Source organism: Coturnix japonica, chromosome 2 (assembly GCF_001577835.2).
Source record: "Coturnix japonica isolate 7356 chromosome 2, Coturnix japonica 2.1, whole genome shotgun sequence".
Classification (NCBI taxonomy): domain Eukaryota; kingdom Metazoa; phylum Chordata; class Aves; order Galliformes; family Phasianidae; genus Coturnix; species Coturnix japonica.
The window spans coordinates 17,832,127-17,854,160 of record NC_029517.1 but is presented as its reverse complement, the minus strand read 5'-3'; the positions used below and the strand labels follow the sequence as shown (position 1 = coordinate 17,854,160).

General features: G+C 36.1%; 1 protein-coding gene across 2 annotated transcripts in view; it reads left to right on the top strand.

Annotated features, from left to right (window-relative positions):
* The window catches only part of LOC107309030 (macrophage mannose receptor 1-like), a 48,081-nt gene that overhangs the window by 9,241 nt on the left and 16,806 nt on the right, over positions 1–22,034 (top strand). For both annotated transcript variants that reach the window (XM_015853439.2, XM_032443078.1), the window contains exons 4-17: positions 1,479–1,643; positions 3,685–3,798; positions 5,248–5,394; positions 8,736–8,918; positions 12,701–12,858; positions 14,829–14,942; positions 15,999–16,114; positions 17,738–17,886; positions 18,779–18,978; positions 19,433–19,557; positions 20,256–20,343; positions 21,024–21,168; positions 21,452–21,493; positions 21,615–21,778. In XM_015853439.2, coding sequence (XP_015708925.1) covers positions 1,479–1,643; positions 3,685–3,798; positions 5,248–5,394; positions 8,736–8,918; positions 12,701–12,858; positions 14,829–14,942; positions 15,999–16,114; positions 17,738–17,886; positions 18,779–18,978; positions 19,433–19,557; positions 20,256–20,343; positions 21,024–21,168; positions 21,452–21,493; positions 21,615–21,778 — 1,910 coding nt within the window. The remainder of the gene's footprint in view (positions 1–1,478; positions 1,644–3,684; positions 3,799–5,247; positions 5,395–8,735; positions 8,919–12,700; positions 12,859–14,828; positions 14,943–15,998; positions 16,115–17,737; positions 17,887–18,778; positions 18,979–19,432; positions 19,558–20,255; positions 20,344–21,023; positions 21,169–21,451; positions 21,494–21,614; positions 21,779–22,034) is intronic.

The window sequence follows — 22,034 nt, the reverse complement described above, 5'->3', positions numbered from 1 at the left end:
AATACACATTGAATTATTCTGTGTAGAGATAAAGTTGATTTTTTTCCAGGTCAGGTGTGGTTCCACATGAATTAAGTTCAGATGCTAAAACATACCTTCAGAGTTTCATATAAACATATTCTGGTTTCTCTGGGGATACTAAGCTTTAAACAGTACCATTTAGATTTTCCCAAGCCCTGCTCTCTTAAGGTATTCAATTGCCTAGAACTCAGACATTAAAAAAATCAAAAATTCAAAGATGAAGAAACGAACTTTATTTTTATGAAAGGCCAAAGTTCTGCAGAACAGCCTCATATGCAACTGCAAATTAGAGACAGGGAGAGGAAGGCTGAAGGTCAAATGAATGCTTGTTCTTCTCTTCCTTTCTACTGATTGCACAATATCTGTAAAACCCTTTCTCTAAGGCCAGACAATCTGCTTTACTGAATTATAGATTTTAATAGTTACAGTCTCTCTTTTATCCCAGACATGTGCTTGTGCACATGGTTGTGTAGAACACAGTGTAGTGAAGAAATTTTGGCTTCTGATACTCATAAAATACTGTGGATGGAAGTTGGTTTCTGAATAATGATAATGGAATGAAAGTTCCCATATTTATTGAAAGGTCTATATTAGAGTATACTATGAATTTATTTTGTTGTCTAAGGCTAACTCAAAAAGAGGCACTTCATATAGTCTATAAACTATCAGATTTAATACAGGAAAAAGTGGAACTGGTTACTGACCTGTTGACATCTAATATGTACCACCCTTTGTCTTGAGTTTTGTTTATTGTACAGCTTTCCTCTTATTTACACGCACAGATTTTCTGAGTTCTTTGAATTGGGAAAAGGAAAAGACCTCTTTCTCTCAGATTTTTCATAGCTTGCAACTTAAGGAGCTGATACAGACAGGCTTCAGGAATTTCAGGATTTTTCCCATTGCCAGCAGACAAACAGCGACCTCTTCTTTATTCCGCTTTTGTCTTGCAACTTTATTCTCTCTGTGGAGTGATATTTGGCTCACTGTTGGGGGTCCCCCTATAGCTTCCATTTTTCAGTCCAATGCTTGGGTCTGATTATTTTAGTAAGACATTCTAAAGCCACTTTACGTTGTATCCAAAACTGTAAAATAAATGAGGATTTCTTAGCTCAGAAAAATCATCTGGTTTATTTTTGGACTTTAGCTAGTGTGAGTTTGTAAGACCTTAGTGGTTTCCTCTATGGTGACAAATCAGTTATTTTAGAACAACTGTAGCTGTTCATCTTAAACAGCAGCTTTGTTGTACTGGAGAAAAATGTGATACTGTTTTGTGATGCGTGTTGTCCAACATGGCTGTCATGGTTTGGCCTAGACCTGGGTTTACTAAGACATTAAAGAACTCCTTTTGTACCTGTTCTCTATTGCAGTGTGTAGCTTTGTGTATTTTTGCTCAGTGATTTATTCTATTTTGTATCTGTCTCAGTTTTTGTGGTCAGCATTTCTTTTTCTCTTGGCAGTTAATAGCATTGATTTGTTGTGGAACACCGATCCTCTAACAAATGTCCAATATCAGATAAACTCTGAGTCCGCGCTAACGTGGCATCAGGCAAGAAAAAGCTGTCAACAGCAGAAGGCTGAATTATTAAGTGTCACAGAGTTGCATGAACAAACATACCTAGCAGGTAGAGTAACATCATCTATCAGGTTTTTTTGAAAGAGATTTGTTTTAACTGCGACCCTTATATAGCGTGTTCTATCTTGAAATCTGACATTTTCTTCAGTTCTGTTAATTGTGGATTTAAATTGTTATCTTGAATAATTCAGGTGGAAACTTGAAAAGATAATGATTATCATCAATTAATATTGCTGGAAAATTACAGAGATATAAAAAACGCAGCAATTGATTAATTTAAGCAGTAAGGAAAGAATTTTGGAATGTGTATAAATTCAAACTAGTGTTCAAAGAAAAGATGCAAATGTCAAGAACGCGTTCTTTTTACACCGTATTTGCTGTGTGTACTCTAAGCATTTTTGCCAAATTTCATTAAAACTGCTGTATCATCGTTATGCTTTATCTGCTCTATCATCTTTATATGCTCAATTATGAAAAGAAAAAGGAACTAATAAACAAGAGAACTTAAATACAAATAGCTTGAATTCAGATTCCTTTCCTCCTCCACTCTCCCGTCCCCCAGTTCATTTCCAAACTTCCCTCCTGTGAAAATTCAATATTGAATTCATGCTTGAAGACATTCACGTTCTACAGAGGCAGCCTTGTTTTCACTCTGAGCCTGTGTGCACACGTGAGGTAGTCCAATATTACAGCTACTAGATAAATTAGAAAGCATTTTGATAAGCTTCTATGCTGTAAGCTGAATTTTTGTACTTTCTAAAATCAGAGGCTGATTGATTATTTGATAAACCTACTGTTAATGCTGTATGTAATCTGTTCTGTGAAAACTTTTGTTTCCAGTTAAAGGATTTGCCCAAAACACAACTCTTCTTTACTGATAAAGTTAATCTTCAAATTAATGCTCAAGAGAGCATTTACATTTAGGAGCGAGTTGTTAGTAGACATGTTTTAATTGCAAACTATAGTATATTGTTTCCAAAGTCAGTCTTTCATTCTGCAGCTATTCTCGCAGAATTAGGTTTTCCTGTCATGCTCAGACCTTGATTCTCTTAAACTGTAACTTGTTAGTAAAGAAGTAGTACTGGAATACATTAACCTGTTTATGCCAAATCAGACTCTGTCATTAACATTCCAATCCTTTTCAGTACTTAACAACCCCTGCCTTTAACTTGGCTGTGCTTTAAGTGCTACCCATAACCATAGTGTCAAAGACAACTAAATAAATAAAGCAAATTTGAACACTGGCATGATGCCATCAGTCAAGGCAGAAATGCTTAATGAAAGCTGTGCAATGATTTCCTGTAAGCTGTGCAGAAATGCATCAATTCAAAAGCAATCAGCACTCGTCCAGCTAAGCTTGCAATTCTTAGATATAAAGCAGAGAGAAGCAATTGAGTTACAATTCCTATAAAAAATAACACAGAATTCAGCAGGACCATGCATGGGCATGGTATTATTCTAAGTGCTTTTCAGACCTAGAACAGTAAGTTGGAACATGTTTTGGATTCCTGACTTATGGCTAAAGTAGTGAATTCTGATGAGTTTCAAAGCAAACCAGATGTGCTGTTAAAAAGATGACTTTTGGAATGGCCTTATTTAAATGTGGTATGATAAAATATAAACAGCTTACAACACTAGTTTAAAATATTTAGTACATTTGAAGCTCACATTTGTTAATTTTATTGAAAAAGAAAATATTTACATGACAGGAAAGAATTCATATCGGATCTTAGAAAACTGATTATTTATTTATTTACTTACTGTCTGTGCAGCAATCAGTTTTATACTTTGTAATTCTAGAAAAAAAATTGATTTGATTCATATTTATGATAATCTGCTTATAAGAGCATATATATATTATTGTTTCTTCGTTCTAACATAATTCCCAACTTCTAAAATTGTGAAAACACTGCAAGTAGAAGTAATGTGAGCAATGTGAAACCATAAATGCAGTTTAGCTTAGCCACCTGAAGCTAAAATTTTTAACTCTTGCATTGGGAAAAAGGAGAACCAAAGGGAATTAAGCTTTCAAGCTTCAGGGGAATGTTTGCTCTTGCTGTGCATTACCAGTATCTTTCTTTGTTACCTAGGTTTGACTAGCAAGCTCAGTTCTGCTCTCTGGTTTGGCCTTAACAGCCTGAATTTTGACAGCGGATGGCAGTGGGTTGGTGGCGCTCCATTTAGATACTTAAATTGGGTTCCAGGTGAGATTTCATTTTTTCTAAGGGGTTAAATTTTTTTCTTTTCCATTTTGTTTTGGTTATTTGCTTAATGATTGGATCATTATTTTCATTTTGGATGAACCAACCTTGGTGATAATACATACAGAACAGAATATATTAGTCTAGTCTGCTCTGAGGCAAAACCAGCTGCTTCACACCTGAAGCTGCAGTGCTGAACTCCATTGCGAGTGTTCAAAACATAGCCTCCTATGCCATCTGTAGACAGCAGTGAAGAGGTGCTTTTCTGGTTTTTTATTCAGTGTCTGTGTTAAGGTGACTTGTTTCCTTCAGGACTCTTGTTTCCTTGCACTAATTCAGGAAGTCTTTGGAGACCGACTTAAGTGGATGTCTGAATTTATACAGTTTGAATACGCTTCATTTTCATCAGGCATGTCACATGTATTTAATTTGCTCCATTTTGGTGGTAAGATCCAAACCAAATTTTAGGTGGAAAAAACTTCTTTGCAAGCTTTGAAGAGTGAATTGAACCACTGTCTAAATAGCTCTCCAATGGAGAGAGCACAAAAGGCAAACAGATGGGCTGACATACAAGTTCCTGAGAGGATGTTTACAGGTCTGTCTGCCAAAAGCGCAGGTGAGGAGCTGCATGTAGAGAAGGGTGGAGAAAGCCTGGCTGAGTTAGAGCCAAAGCCACAAGGGAAGCTGTTTGTGACTGCTAAAACTGCAGGCAGCTCTCGTTTAACCTGTAAAGAATTATCTGAGTTTTGGAGTAACCAAAATGGGCTCTATTTGTTTTTCACTCTGCTGGCATCTATATAACCAATGTTATATTTGTGCTTTCTAGTTCACAGTTACACTTTTTGCCAGCTTATCTTTATCTCATCCCCATTTCCATGGGTGTTGAAGACCTAACTGTCCTTTCTACCAGTAATTTTTTTAAGAATTTGGAGAAGCTTTACATTTTTCCATCTCTCAAGTTCTAAACAATAAGTTCTAAATAATGCAACAAGATCAACAAGTTCAGATTAGCCAAATAATTGTTTACTATTTATACTAAATGCAGAATTTGACTAGCATAGTGAACAGGTAACAAATTGCACTATAAAATTGAGGAAGTGGAAAAAAAATGAAATATTTGCACTGTAACACCCCACATCAAGGCTTTGAACCTGTGAAAAGAATGTTAACAATTGTGAACTGGATGAATACCTCAATGTGTGGTCGCTGTGAGCAGAATATCTGCTAAAGGAACGAACTGCACCATTCAGCTTAAAGGCCTGTTGAGAATCACAACTGCCTGTATATTAATGTCTTATAATTAAAGCATAGAACAAATTCAGATCTGAAGGCAACTGGAAGTTTAACCATGAGGCATTTATTCCTAGTTACTATTGTTGAGTAGTTTGTCATTAAAAAAAAATACATATATAAAATTATCCATTTATTTATTTATTTTCTTATTTATTAAAGGACATCCTTCTCCAGAACCTGGAAAAATCTGTGCAGCATTAAATCCTGGCAAAGTTGCCAAGTGGGAGAATCGAGAATGCAACCAGAAACTCGGCTATATTTGTAAACGAGGAAATGCTACATTAGCATCTTTCATTGTCCCTGCAGGTAGGCTTGGTAATAATCCCCTAACAAATTACTAGTGGTGTCAAACTGAGAAAAGATAATGTCTGTGCAAAATGTGACTTGACCAAGCTTCCTTGTAAAAGTGAACGTTGTGTACTTCCTCTTTATTCTGGTCTCCTTACTTCGTGAGTTCTCTTTCCAGAAGCAAGCAAAACCGTCACATTTTGTACATAGAATAAAAGGGTAAATAATTTAATGCTTAAAAAAATAGTGTAATTATCTAAAAGCCCATGTTCCCATTGAAACTAAACTATCTCTCTTGCTGTCATTTTTGCTGCTTATGAAATGGACTAAGTTTAACAGCACAAATTAATAGTAAATTTAATGAATTTTTAAAAATTATTCTAGGATTTAAAGATTTGTTAAAAACTATGTATTTATGTAATTATGTATGAATCTATGTTTTCTATATACCTAAGCTATTTAGTTTAATTACAAAATTCTTTAGATTAAATACGTGCAAACACTATTTTAGAAGAAATATAATTTGGGCACATGGTTATGTTGCACAGGAAAGACAAATCAGAGTTAAGTTTTCATAGCTTTATTTAGACTTGTTTCCTTATCATATCTCTTTGTACTATAATTTACACTGTAACTTCTTTCTTTGTTTCAACACTCTTTCCTTCTGTTATCCCTTATTTCCAAGTTTATTCCTCTTTATACAAGTTATACAGGTATCTCCCAAATCCACTGGCATTACTTTGCACAGGGTTTAGAAGAAGAAATCCAAACCCCTACCATATTTCCAGTCCATTTTTAAATATACATTATTGGAAGATGAGATGTCAAATGAGAAGTACCCCAAAAGTGTGATTTGAAATATATGTTTTAAAATACTGTTTCTACTGTTGCCAACATACAGCCAGCTCAGTGATATCAAAAAACCTGAAACAGTGTCTTCTGCCTAATTTGTTTCTCTTTAAGAAAAATGAGTGAGCCAATGTATTACTGACCAAATACTGAAACCAATGTTAATTATATAAACTCCCGTTTTGAAAATGAGTTGATTGCTTGATTTGGGAAGGACACTAATGCATATTTGAACACATTTCTGAATTAAAATGCAAATAATTGTTAGCATGTCTATACTTTTGACAGCCAAAATCTTTATTTAGGTTAAAGTAGAGTGGGCTGTTACTCATCTTTTCGGTTTCATAAACATGTCTTTTAAACACTGATATTTGTAAATGCACCACTGATTCAATGTGGCCAATTTTTTAGTTTTAGATTCAGTCTTAATTCAGAGCTAATGGCTATTTCTTTCTTATATATTAGGGTCTTGATTTCATGCCTCACCCTTCCCAAATTCAAGTGCATCTGTCATTTGCAGGAAGAAGAGAAATGAGACAAAAGGTTTCAGTTGTACAGAAATTGCTGAGTAAATGTGGTGACAGGTTGAGCAGAGGTTGGCAGTGGTTCACATCATAAAATATTTTCCAAAATGTCCTAAGGGAGGAAGTCATAAAAGGAATAAACATGCAGTCACGCAAGGTGTTAAGTGCCCTCAATTTCTAATGATGTGAAGGAAAACTCATGGCAGACAATGTTTTCCTCCACAGGACTCCAGAGTCAAAATATAAATTAATTACAAATTCATGCAAGCAATTAAGTTGTGCACCCACTACTAAATGCAGAGGCAATTCTTTAACATTTTGACCCCAGAAGCTACGTTTAAGTTCAAAAGAGCAGCATGTGAGGACTGTGGATGAGAACACTTCATAACAGTATGTAATCACATATCTATAACAATGAAGTGAAAAATCTTCACAGGTACTTTCTTTTTGTAGCATTTGAAGATTTTCAGGAATTCAACAGCTGTGTGGACTTTCTTTGCTTGTTTTATTTTCTTTCTACTTTTTTCCAGCAGGGGGCCACATTATTATATACCTTTAAGTCGTTTAGAGTTCAAGGCTTCAAAGCAGTTGATCTGTAACACAGCAAAATGTATAAATTAGAATCCATTTATTTCACATGCAAAATATGCAGGAAATATAAGGAAGAGCTGTCTGGCTGTTTACCTCTAGCAAGTGACTGCCAAATAGTTTTCATCCCAATTCAACAACATAGAGAGTTTCCAAATATTTCATAAACCCCAGTATCTGATTAGAGAATTAAATACACTTAATTTAACTGCTGTGTAAGTTCTCTCTAATCAACCACAAAGAATGAGTGTGTGAGAGATAAATGTTAATGCCCTCATCATAAGAATCATTCAGCTAGTACTTTTACCTTCGTAGACACCCAAGTCACTAACTGGGTGATCCTCAGACTTCAGGAAGCCAAGCTTACAGTTTGCAGAACTATTTGGTCTTTTTAAGTCTATGCTTCATTTTTGTATGTTGATCTATTCCCCAGTATTCATCAGCTTGGTATTTGTTTTTTGTACTTTAACTTGGTTCCCATTGTAACATATTACGTGCTTTAATATGTCCTGCTTATTTTGTTTAAGTCAGATGCAGCTCAGGGTTTAGTACTTGTTTTCTTTAAGATGAAAAGTAGATCATGGGGCTTTGTATCGTGTTTTTTTTCTGTAGAGGAAGAGGGAAGTACAGAGTTAACTTTTGCTGACAGCTGGAAATGAACAACTTGAGGCTTTGTCCTACTGAGAAATCCCCAGCTATGTCATTCAATAAAATTTGCTCCAAAGTAATTAGACTGTCAACTACTTCACCAGTTTTTCTGCAACAAATTCCCTTGTGTTACTGGATTTACAGCCAAAAGAGTCTCCCTGCCTGCAGTAGCTGATTTAGTCTTAAGAGTCATGTTCATACAGTCTCCTTCAGTATGAAAGGGTGATTCTTACAAAGCCACAGGGGAATAGAGACCTGTTTGATTGTCTCTGTAGCTATGCCTGAACTGATAGTGTCTATTCTATTCTGTTTACTGTTTTCAAAAGGCTGCACTGAGTCAGTGTGTTAAGGATGCATAAAAGTCTAGATATTTTTTTTCAGAGCTGCTCTCTGACTGCTTGCTATAGCAAAGCACTGTAAAATACACATGCTCAGAGCTGACTCCAGGCACAGTATGAATCAGGTAGCTGCCTAAAATATGGTACTAACCTCTACAACAGCACTTGTCATCTCTGTTTCATTTCTCTGAACAATTCCTCTTACCATCAGTTTGTCTTTCCAACATCTTTATCTATTCTCAATTGTGCTTTTAAAAAGTGTTCCTCAAAGTAGAATTGGCATTTGGGTTCTTGCATGATCCCATAGAATCACTTGATTTTCCTTTGTTAATCTGGAAAATGCAGCTGGTCCATAAAGTGCTTAAAATCTAGTTAAAATCTAAATTCTGAAGTTCTTCATTCTTCTTTTCAGAGACTGATGTGCCTATTAGATGTCCTGACCAATGGATATCATATGCTGGTCACTGTTACATCATTCACAGGGACCCCAAAATATGGAGAGATGCCTTAACATCTTGCAGAAAAGAGGATGGTGATCTGGCTAGCATCCATAATGTTGAAGAGTACAGCTTTGTTATTTCTCAGCTTGGGTACAGTGAGTATTTATTTAATTATTTGCAATAATACATCATTTATACTAAGAAAATAAGAAGTTTAAGAGAAAAGGAGAAGTCTGTTTTTCTGTTGTTTTTTGTTTGTTTTTAACAGTGTCCTCATCACATGATTCAGAAGGATTTAAATTTTAAACTTCAAAAGTTGGGAAAAAAAATAAATAAGAGAATTAAAACTACACAGACTATGCTGTTATGAAAAAGCTGTGGTCAGTGTTGTGAATTGCATCAAACAAAAACTCCTTTCTCAGGGTCTACTTTTACCTCTTATACAGGTTAAGGCCATTTTGTAACATTTTGAGGAGCTGGAAGGATTTTTACTTTCACTCTGTAAAATGGCTGAGGGGAAATAATATTTCTTGGTCAGAAAATTTGGGGGAATTTATGGATTCTCTTACTGTCCTGTTCATGTTTTTCAAGTCATGTCAATTGGGCTTCTTCTGAAATAAGAAGCTGTCTGTCCCAGTATGTGTATTCAGTGTTTACATACTCAAGTTCTTGCAAGGCCAGAATGACCTTAGGTGAGATGCTCCTTATGTGAGATGCAACCATGCTGATGCTGAGGCTATTTTGTAGCTGCTGATGCTTTACATGTAATTTATTTTACAGTTAGTGTCAGATACTACTCTTTGATGGGTGAAGACATGTTCACACTTATGTTTGCTTCATTGCAGTAACTAATCCTCTGTGTGCTTTTAGTGCCCCATGAGGTATCTTATTCTCACTGAAATGGCAGCAAGCTGTCTTGAGCTGCTGTATAACAGCAGAAACTGCAATCTCAAAATGGCTGATCTAATTTAGTTTTATATCCCGTACAACTCCGTTGCAACTTGTGTTTTGTTCTTACAATCATCATATAGTAGGATATCCCAGGTTGGAAGGAACCCACAAGCGTTATCAAGTCCAACTCCACATAGAAATGCCTAAAAATTAATACGTATATCTGAGGGCGTTGTCCAAATTGTTCTTAAACTCTAGATCCTGTTCCAGTGCCTGACCACCATTGATTGGAAAACCTTTTTCTCATTTCCATCCTGACCATCCCCTGATGCAGCTCTATGACACAGTTCTGTAGTTTTACCAGAGTGCAATGCTCAGTGCTGCCCCTTTTCTCCCCTGTGGGGAGCTGCAGCTGCCATGGGGCCTCCCCTGAACCTCCTCTGCTCTGGTCTGAGCAAACCCAGGGACCTCAGCTGCTCCTTAACCTCATAGACCCTCCCCTGTCTTCCCAATCCTATGGGTGGTCTCTAATAGTTTTATGACCTTCTTATATTTTGGCATGCCAAACCGCACATAGCACTCAAGGTGAAGCAGCATGAGCCAGAGAAGTGCACAGAGTAGGGGACTGTAAGTGTGATATGCTGTTTGTGAACTACGCCAAACTTCAGTTCTTTGAAAAGGGATGATTAAGAAAGGTGAGACCTCTTGATGGAGGCATTAGGACATTTGAAAGAATTTGAAGGAAATTAGATGCATTTTCACCCCAGATCTTGAAAGCAGGTAATTTCAGAGGTTAATACTTTTTTCCAAAGGCCTTTTCTGGACTGATTGCATTGCACTGTGTTTTAAAAAGTGAATATTTCTGAAAGGCATATAGTTCTGAAGGAAGCCAGATTTCTCACAGATGGCACATACACTGCAACAGACTATTTAGAAAGTAATTTTTTTTAGAGGAGAAAAGCTGAAACTGCTGAGGAAGCCTTTAAGGCATTTGTCTCAGTATCAGATTGCCACTGCTCACCCCTGTGATGAGAGCACTATGTACTGCAGTGCCTCGATAATCTTGCCTGAATCAGAACTCTGCTGCAATAAGTACTGTATAAACAGAATAAGACCCCATCTTTGTACCAGACAATTCAGTCTAGTGATCAAACTGGGCAATAAGGGGTACTATAAGTATGGTCGCAGTAGCAAAACTTCAGTTATCCACAGAGGAGAAATTTAGAGAAGAACATGAAGAATGAAAGAGAAATGTATTGTGCATATTTACATGGAAATGCAGAATGGCTCAATGCACGCTTGAGTGAGTGGAAAATAGCTAATTTATGAAGTTGTAGGAAAAAGATCGTGGTATTTAGACACACAGCTTTTGAGGTCACCAAACTGTATGCCAGCATTTCTTCTACAGACAGGAGAAAATGTTATGTAGGAAGGGGCTCTGCTAATTCTTGTCCATTTCTAATTTGCACAGTTAATTTTATGACTCAGACATAATCTTTGTGTAATGGTGTGCTGTTTATTGTATTACTGCATTACCATGGTATGAGCTCACCACACTAGAATGTCTTGCTGTGGAGGAGGCTTCTGTTCTGCTGGTTGCAGAATGGAATCTGGTGTCCTCTGAGTCTGAGTATTAGGGGAGGGTTGTTAAGGATGGTATAGATGAGCTATGAGGGCTGATTATATTCAGATATAATAAAAATGGGGAAGGAAATGGAGGGAAAAAGGAAGGATAGAGATGATGATTAAAGTGGCAAGCTGGGAAGGTGATTTTTCTAGGAGACTGATTTGTCAGAATGGGATGCCTCCATCTTTCTGTAGCTAGCAGATGGCACAAATGTCACAGGAGAGTTTTAAGTTGCTGAGGTGTCTATTAAAATCAGAAATGTGTTAATCAAAAAGGATTGCCTTAGGGGAGATGACTTTTAACAGGGAAGCAACAGAAGAGAATCAGTTCCAGTTTCCATTTGAAGAACTCTTGAACAACTGATATATTTTTGGGTGGACACAAAATCCCATTCTTAAATTTCATGGGCAATTCCATTGTCAAGTCGACTGTGATCAGTATGGGTAGAAAATGTTAAGAGGAAAATCACCAAGGAAGGGAAAACTGTGAGAACAAACTGGAAGCATGAAAGATGTCTGAGTTCTGTTAATTCAAAATACTGTTCTATCATGCCACCACTAATGATGGAATTAAATATGCTTTATGGCTCTCCTAATAAATGCCAATTGCAGTTAACAAAGTTACAAAACCAGCACTATAACAAAGTTACAAAACCAGTACTACAAAGGAATGCCCGTTGATGATGATTAAATTCAATCATTATCAATGCCCAATTTTTAATCTTCCATAGGATTTTATTCAGAAGATTTTTGCAGAAGAAAACTGGATGGTGAATGATATAGTAGCAATATGGTAGAGTGGACACTTTTAAGCACAGATGAGTAAACCTCTAAGAAACAGCAGCTGTGAAATAAGATGCTTGATTAATCCTGCACTTTCCTTCCAAGTGAAAATTTAGTCCACAGTGGACTGACAAAAAGTGAAACAGCTACAGAAATTTCATATTGCTGTAAAATGAAACAAAGTATAGGAACAGATGATGGGGCAACTTGCAATTGTGCTTGCTTACTGTCAGCTCTGAGACACTCTGAGTGTCTGAGCATTAGAAGAGCTTGCACTTCCTTCTTTCCTGCACTAGAGGTGAATGAAAGGGGAGATAGGATTTTATTTAGGTGGTTAGTTGTGTCATGTTACTTATTTTATGCAAGAGTTTTAAGCTGGAAAGGGAGAACAAACCAAACTATGCTACAGTGTAGTTCAATAAAGAGAACAGGTTTGTGTTTCTGTATGAAGCTAAACACTGCTATTTTACTGCCACTAGAGTGAGTGGCTTTTAGAGTGGACTGGGTGTATGGGCAATGCTATGCCCACTATATGAAACAGGGAGCCTTAATTTCCTGTGACTGCCTTTTAGCCTTCCTGAGAGTAAGATCATCTGACTTACATCATGTATGAGGACTGTTATCAATCATGTTTTAGAGCCAGATGATGAGCTTTGGATTGGATTGAATGACCTCAAGGTTCAGATGTATTTTGAATGGAGTGATGGGACACCTGTAACCTACGCCAAGTGGCTTCGTGGAGAGCCCACTCATGCAAACAATAGGCAGGAGGACTGTGTTGTTATGAAAGGAAAGGTAAAGTCATGTTTAACTATTGACTTAATTATCTTTATTTGATTTTATTTATTTTATTTTTTGCTGCTTCCTTGAAAGACAATAAAGTGGTGGCTTTCCTTCAAGGCCCACAAGGGCCAGAGTTTTCCATATGTGCATGTGGACTTTGGAAGAAACTTTTAATTACACTGGAAAACACATGAACATTTAAGATATTTTCTTTGGGAATCTACATTTTGATTTGGATATGTTTAAATTTTTTTTCTTTGCTTTGAATCTTTATGAGATATACAGCTATCTTAAGAAATTGTACTACCAATTTTTGTTGATGATAGAGAGAAATAAGAGAAAAAAACCTTTGTTTCCTTATTCTAGATGAAGTTATAAAACTTGGGTCTGGATCTGTTACATGTTATGCTTAAGTCTGCTCTGCACATGAAAAGCTGTGAGGAAAGTGTCTGGCAGTGGCATTAGTGTAAGCCTTTTACTTACTGATCCTAGTCACTGATACCTACAATTGTAGGGCTTTTTTCAAAAGTCTTTTGGATTATAACAATCATTCATAATTTAGGTATACTATCAGGACTGAGATAGTAATCTGAATCATAGGGTCAGTAAGGTTGGAAAAGACCTCTAATGTCATCAAGTCCGACCATCCCCACCATGCCCACTAACTCATGTCCCTCAGTGCCACATCTCCATGGTTCATCCAGTATAAAAGTCAGTCACTGTGTGATGTTGCAGAATAATATTTTTCCTCCTTGTGATAATTAAAAATACAGGATTTACCATCTCCTTGATGATTTACCTATTTTATCAGGAGGAAAAATAATACTTACCCCTTTCTGCTGCATATAAGAATTCAGCAGGATATAGAAACTTCACATGCAGTCAGATGTAACTGGAATGTTAGGGTTTGCCATGCATTTTAGTGGAAAAAAGAAATAATTGCAGTGATTAGAAGCATGGATGAGACTGTAATCTTTTTGAAGTTTTTTCTCCATTGCAGGAGTAGTCAAGTTCTGGTGAGAGGTGTGTAAATACATATTTTTTCCATGGCAACCAGGCCATGGAGCACATAATCACTGAACAAGCAGATTCTTAAAGGCAAAAAGGTTTTTGTGTTTTAAAATGTTTCTTGGGCAGCCCTTATGGCAGCGTTAGGTGAGGATGTAGTAGATGCTTTGTCTGTATTATGGAGTTATAAGGTCAGGCATGGCAAGGTAGCTGAATACTTAAACATCAGGGTGCCAGACCTGCAAATGGTTAAACTATGAGGCAGCAAAAATAGTTGCATACATAGTTACAGATAAGTACTGTGGCATGTGATTTATTTTATTTTATTTTGTATATGAAGAGATGTTGGTAGAAGATGAAGTAAACTTAAAAATGGGATCTAATATCTGGTTAGGTACTATAGCCAAGAACCAACCAAAAATACCAGTTCAAGGCTGCAGAATCTTGGCATTGTAGTGACAGGACAAAGTATAATGATTTTAAACTAAGAGACCAGATTTAAATTAGATTTATTAGGAAATTCTTTATAACATAGATGGTGAGGCACCAGAACAGACTGCCCAGAGAAGTTGTGGATGCCCCATCCTTGGAGGTGTTCAAGGCTTGGTTGGATGGGGCCCTGGGCAGGGGGGTCAGAAGAAAATAATCTTGATGGTCTTTTCCAACCTGAACCATTCTATGATTCCCTTTCCTCCTGCTTGATTATCAAACTGGTTGTCTTTGTAAAGATGATGTATTGCTGTCACCCCAAAGAGTCCACTTTGCAGCAGGGTTAGTAATCAAAAAAGAGGTACATCAATGGTGAATCACTCTCTGCAGGAGAAGTCAGACTGAAATTCTGTACTGAAGTTATATGTAGGTATTCCTTAAAAACTAGAAGATAGTTATAATAAAAAATCCTTAGACACTTAAACATAGAGCACATCTTTGAATCATAAATCCACTTGACCACGATGTTCTGTTCTTACGTTCAGGATGGATTTTGGGCAGACCATTCTTGTGAAAAGAAAATTGGTTACATCTGTAAAAGGAAACCCCTGTCAGAAGCACCTACAGAAGAGGAAGCTATTGACATGGGCTGCCAGAGAGTAAGTGAAAAAAAAAGTTGTTGAAGCTGAATAGGCTGCTAGGAAGGATTAAGAAGGGAAAATGGCTCCTGGGTGGATCTGGAAGGAGAGGGGAAATAAAGGAGAAATGATTTCTGTGTTGTCATCATTAGAACAATTGGCCCTCTCATTTTTATGGCAGATGTGCAGGTGGTACAGATGAATAAGTCCAGACTCTGACTCTGACTCTTGGTGTTCCCTTTATTTTCTAGAACTTGAAAGTGTACAAGACTCAAATGTGTAGCTCTTGTGTAGGCTATTATTCCTTGACTGAAGTTCAGACCTTCATAAGAAATTTGCCTTCACCACCAGTTGCTCTTCAGCTCTGTCTACATTTTTCTTCATTACTGTTCATGGCAATAAGAATGCGTTTGTTTTCACACTATTCTCAAGGCTTTGCTTAGGTGTTTGGCCATGCTCCCTGCTTTGAAGAATTTGTTACAAGTTCCTAAGCAAAACTGTGCTCCTTCTGAATGGCTGTTGAATTTATTCCTTGTTAGGTAGTCAGTCTTCTTGGTGAGAAATTGAAAAACATCAGGAGAAAATTTGTGTTAATTGTGGCTTGGTTACAGCAAATGATTCCTCTGTAGGCATATTCCTGAGATAATGACATTTGGATGACAAAACGTTAAAAGAGAGTGTTAGTGTTAATAATCTATAAACTTGTTTGATGTGTCATTACCAATCTAGAAAGGCAAGCTTAAATTTGCTTTCCATGAGCATTCTCATGCTTGCACACCTATGTGACAGGTAGAGTACTGAAAGCACACAAAAGAAACCCCATCATATCTTTTTGTAAGTGGAAATCACTGATAAAATATCATTATAAATCAGGACTTTAAAAAAGCTTTCTTCTTGCCTGTTTCCACTCTGCCTTTTGCAGTTCAATTGTTCCTTTGTCTAATGGTTAGCTGGCTGTGTCAAGAGTTTTTTTTACTTTGTTTATGGGTTCTTTATATTTATGTTTTTTAACATATTTTTCTAAGAACTTTATGAAAGTTGTTAGCATATTTGATCACTTAATGCTTATTTTGACAGGGCTGGAAAAGACATGGTTTTTATTGTTACTTCATTGGGAATGCTTTTGTAACATTTTCACAAGCAAATCAAACCTGTGAAAGGCATCAAGCATATTTAGCAACTGTTCAAGACAGGTAAGAGAAAACTGCTTGCATTAGGGGCTCCATGAGAATTTAACATATCAAAATCTTTATTTTGACATTCAGATGATATTATATGGATGAAAATCTTGCTTGAGAGGACAGCTACATCAACATACAGAACTTGTAAAAGATTTTGCGTGCATATTCAAATCTATGAATTCACTTCATAGTAAAAGTAGTCAATGGATATGAAATGATTTTTTGCTATTGAAAGTTATAGCAAGTGTTACCATGTGCTTCTATGGTTCAACCACCCCCTTACCCTAAATCTGGCGCTGTCCCCTCGCCAGGACCATCAGCCACTCTCGCACCAGTTTGATGGATGGCAAAATGGCATTTATTATGGGCAGTTAGCACCTTATATACTTTAATCACTTTGTCTACGCCCCCTTGAGAGTACGTTTGAAATACGCACCCAATATACATCACAAGGTAGGGGACGGAACAGGGGAGGTCTTACCACGTCACATCCTGAATCCTCGCTAACGCCTACAACAAGCAAGGAAAAAAAAAAGAATTTTGTTTTTCTTTAATTGTACTGGTTTGAGGATAGGTTTCCTTGAGTGTAGGAATGAGTATAGAATTTAATTTTAATTTTCAGATGAAGAGATATAAATGAATTCCTCTTGAAATGTAGCTGAAATGAGGAAAAAAAGGTCAATGTCAAATATCAGCACTTTTCAGAATTACAGTACTTACTCAAAGTTTAAATAGGAATCCAAATGAGGATAGAAGTGCCTGATGCTTAAAAACATCACAGTTCCATGAGGGTTCAATATGTGCTAAGTTTCTGAGCAGCTGATACACGTTATTGAATACAGCATATTTAAAAAATAAGAAATAAAGTCTGGTGTCCCTGCAGCTGACTTCATGCTTTAGATTTTCTCTTGTTTGTTACATTATAATTTAAATAGATATGTTCCATTGTGAAAACTGTTCCATGGATAGTAACCCTCTAAATGCAGGTAGAACTGCACCTGTGATAAAAAACCAGTTAAATAATGTGGTCTTTGGACTATTCCTTGTCACGAGACTTTTTTTTTTACATTAGCTCTGATTTTACAAAGGGTTTTTAATTTAAACACAGTAATGAACTATGACAGGCTTTACCTCTGAGTAGGTTTGTTTCCCAGACATTAATTTTCATGTATGATCATTGGATCTAACTTGCAGTTTTCCTTAGTTTAACAGTTTATTATCATCACACTTCAGCCTTTACTTTAGTGTATTTCTGTGGTAGTGCTGAGGCCTTTTGTGGTTTTGTATTTGCCTGTAACAAGAAATTATTAAATACAAGGGTACCAAAAAGTCTTTAAAATACAGTGGTATTAAAATTAACTCCTTCCATGTTCCTTCCTTCCCATATCCTCTCCAATTTCGTATCAATTCACCATTATACCACTTTCTATACTGTACATCAGAAGAGGAGACAGAATTGTTCAGTTTTCAAGCTTACAAATGAAATATTATGTTTGTTATTTGGTTTGTTCATGTAAATCGCTCCATGTAACTCTTTCAAGAAAGTACAAAGGTAGTTCTGAGAAAATAAACTGTTTACAGCTTTTAAAAATTAATTCAGTGATATTAATTTAACACTTGTATTCTTTTGAACAGATATGAACAAGCCTATCTGACTAGCCTGGTTGGGCTGAAAACGGAAAGATACTTTTGGATTGGACTTTCAGATGTAGAAGAGAAGGGAACTTTCAAGTGGACTAATGGCGAACATGTCTTATTTACACACTGGAATTCTGAGATGCCTGGTAACTATGACTCAGTGCTGTCTAATGAGTGCAGTGCCCAGAATATATTGCCACTTGTATTTTTTATTTCAGTCCTTAGCTCCTGTCTGATGGTATAATGACCAATTGCTCTCAGATATATCTGGCTGCTCTCTCAATTGTGCTGTGCTGGTTCTAACTCCCTGCATGGTGGTTAACTGAGGCTTTTAACCTGGGTGTAAAAGAAACTTTAAAGTGCTGTCAAGTTTCTGATTTACCGTCATTCTGCATGTACTACTTTAGAAGATCATTCTCTTCCGACATACTGTGCCTTGCTCGAAAATCCTGCCTGTTCAGCTGTATCTCATAGTACATTTCCTAAGTGCATGTTTTGAGTAGTGGGAAATCACAGCATACATAAAACATCTCTGGCCTTAGGGAAAACAAGGTTGTAGGAGAGGACAAGAGGAAGGTTTATGTTTATTTATTTATTTTTTTCACTTTTTATCTTTTCTAGAGGAATTGTGATTTCCTTATTTACCAGGTTTTCTAAGTTTTGTGAATGGAAACCTTGATATACTATAAATATTATAATACATTATATGAGCAAGCTCATTTTATTAAATCATAGTCAAATCAGACAAATTTGGTTAAACAGCTCTTATTGTGTCTTCAGTTTTAGGGAAGAATTGGTTGAATTGCATGATGGAGTCAGCCATTGGAAGTTGATGTGATTTGATATGAGGCACAATTCAGTATCTCAGATATGGGTGAAACACTTTTTTGTTTTTTGCCTTTTTTTTCCATGACTTAGAAACATTTTTGACTTTGTACAAGCAAATACTTTAATTTCTAACAGGATAGAATGTGTAGTTTTCTGAAGTTCTCAGTGACCCCTGAAATGTTGTTTTTATTGTATTCATGTTTCAACCAGGAAGAAAGCCGGGCTGTGTTGCCATGAGAACTGGAACAGCAGGTGGATTATGGGATGTAATAAAATGTGAGGAAAAAGCAAAATTTGTATGCAAAATGTGGGCAGAAGGAGTGACGCCTCCACCTATTCCTACAACAACTCCTGTTCCCAGTTGCCCAGAAGGTTGGGACTCAAACAATCGTATTAGCTTTTGTTTCAAAGTAAGTATGTTGCTTAGATCTCAATTAAGGTAGTTTATATTTGGTACACCTACACACAATATGAATTGGTGTACGATTGTCTTACTGTTTCATCAGCTTATTCATGGATTACACATTCAGATCCTGTGCCCTTTTATTGAAATATTTGTAATTTACTTTTTTTTTTAAAGTCTGATCTCAGGTTCTGGTCATCTGAGCTTAATTTCCTTATTCTTTAAAGTGTCTTTCTCCTGTCAATTTGCAGCAGGTTTTGCTGACATCAATGCAGTCTGCCAGCTTGCCTCAAAGATGCACAGATGAAACCTGTTTTTCAAACAGGCGAACACTGACCTTACATTGTAATTTTCTTTAATCCCCATAGAACAAGTTAATTTTTAGTGAATTGGTTTTGAATTTCTTGATCATGTGATCTATAACGTCTATTATGCCTGATGGTAAAATATACTGTCTTTAGCCTTTTTCTAAAGGAGAGCAAAAGAAAACATGGCTTGAATCTCAAGAATTTTGTCGAACTATAGGAGGAGATCTGGCCTCCATTAATGGTAAAGAAGAGCAGTATGTGATATGGCGTTCTATTGCGTGAGTATCTGCAGTGTGGTTATCTGTTCGCTTTAGTTATCCTTTTGATCTTTCTGAAATAATTTATTATAGGCATATGTTTTTACTTCAGTGTAAACCAATCTGGATTAATTATCAGCATCTGTATCAAACAGCAAAAAAAATCAGAGCTGATGAAATAGCAGTTCTAGTATGACTAGCAACAATCACCCTAGAGGCTAATGCTATAGACTGCAAGATACCTTGCTGAGACAACGTTAATCATCAGATGTAAAAACTTTTCCTGTGGATTTGTGGACATTTTGAAATTAGTATAGATGACAGTTTGTTTAACATAAGCGCACATACAAATAGAAAAGCAGTCAAGATGTAAACCTAAACAGTTAAGGTGCTATTTTTTAATGCGATTCAGCTGCAACAAGTAATTTTGTGTTTGGAAACTCTACATGCCTTTAAAGTGAAAACAGAGAAACAGTAGATACTGGACTGTTAACAAGCAGTGCTAAAAGCTAGAAATTGTTGAATTTTAATATTTGTCCTCTCCAGTTATTATTTGTTACAGCTTTAAGGATTATTTGTATAGAAGCTTATAAACTGCTCTGGATGATAGGTTATAAAAAATACTGTAATGCCCTTATTAGTTTTGTTTTTATGTTTAAGCTCCATAGAAATGGAATATTTATTATTTTTCTTCTTTTGCTTTGTTTTGTTTTGTTTAGAAACAATGGTTTTTACCACCAGCACTTCTGGATGGGCTTGTATTACCTAAATCCTGATGATGGCTTTGTCTGGAGTGATGGATCTCCGGTCAGTGGTTTAATTCTTCACAGCTGTCTTTTTACATTCTCTGAGTTTCTCAAGTGCATGGTGTAAATGTCTGTGTGCAATTTTATGTTTAACCATAACAGTTTACTCTGTCATGCTCACATTAGGAAGCTTATGAATAGTAATGTAATTACTATTCATGGCTGAATGCATTTCGGGACTGAATTTTATGGCTAAATCATACTGATTTTTGATAAGGAAATGTGTATTTAAATATAAGTTTATCATACATAAAACTGAAATTAGAATTTAGATAGGAAAATTAGAGTAGCAGTAATATTTTTATGAGAAAAATGCCAACATTTTTGATGTTTCCCCATAATATCCTACTATTTTACTCAATTGGGCTATTTATTTATCAACATGTGGCATTCACCATCATTGTCGTTAGATGAATTTTACAGAATTCATGTCCTTAAAAGGATCAGTATTCTTCCAAGTGTGATAAGAAGTAACAGTTACTTAAATTGTGGCCCAGTTTCAATCTGAAAACAAATCTGAAATGTCAGTATTTACAGGGGGAAGCTGGTTTCCTCTTACCTCTGTTTTTCTACTTGAAAATAGAAACAGATCTTATGCCTGTGTTTTGATACTGTCTCTCCCTTCTCTCTGTTATTATTGTACTGTATTACAGGATCCTCACAAAACCTTTTCTATCATAGGTGAGGTATGAGAACTGGGGCTTTGGAGAGCCCAATAATTATCAAGGTATTGAACTCTGTGCAGAGATCAGTGGTGATTCAAGTATGCTTTGGAATGACAGGCACTGTGATTATCTATATGGATGGATCTGCCAGATAAGAAAAGGTACCAGTTGCTTCCTTCCGTGTATTGTGTTAAATAAAATCATTTAATTTAGGCAAATATCAGGGTATTATTGCACATTAGGGATTGCTTGTATTTAGAGCATAGGGGAACAAGAGTTTTTATTTAAAACTGGCCAAAAATAAGAGATTTAGACCACTTAGTTCCTTCTAGTTTTTGGTATTAAATGCATTGCTAACATAAAATTCAGTGTTAAGAGACATACCTGTAGCTCATGGTGAACATTTTCTCTTACTGTCATAATAAGAATTTTTATTTCTTACAGGTGCAAGTTTAAAGCCTGAACCAACAGAATCTCCTGTACCCAGTAAGTTTTCTTTCTTTTCCTATTAGTGTGTGTGTGCTTAAGCATATTTCAAAAATTCTACTAATGAAAATAACTTGTACCTTAGCAACAGTGTAGTTAGCTTACTATTTATCTTACACAGAGTATGTGACTACTGATGATGGATGGATTATAAATGAGGACAGACATTATTATTTCAGCACGGAGAGTGTTCCAATGGAAAAAGGTCGAGAGTTTTGCAAAAAGAACTTTGGAGACCTCGCAGTCATTGAGAGTGAAACTGAAAGAAAGTTCCTCTGGAGATATGTAAGAAAAATTAATTAATACTGTACAATAATCATCCAGAATAAATGAGTGCGTGCACAAGTCCTGTTCAATCTGTTTTCCTTACAAGTTTTGTAACAGTGCAGTCAGTGAAACTTCAGTAGCCTTAAGCCAAATGAATTATATTATATCTATCTGCAGCTGCTAATGTGTTAAGGTAAATCTTAATGCTTAATTTCAATTAGTTTTTGCTTTGTTTTACCAAGAAGCATTGTAATCTTGAGCTACAATTTGGTAG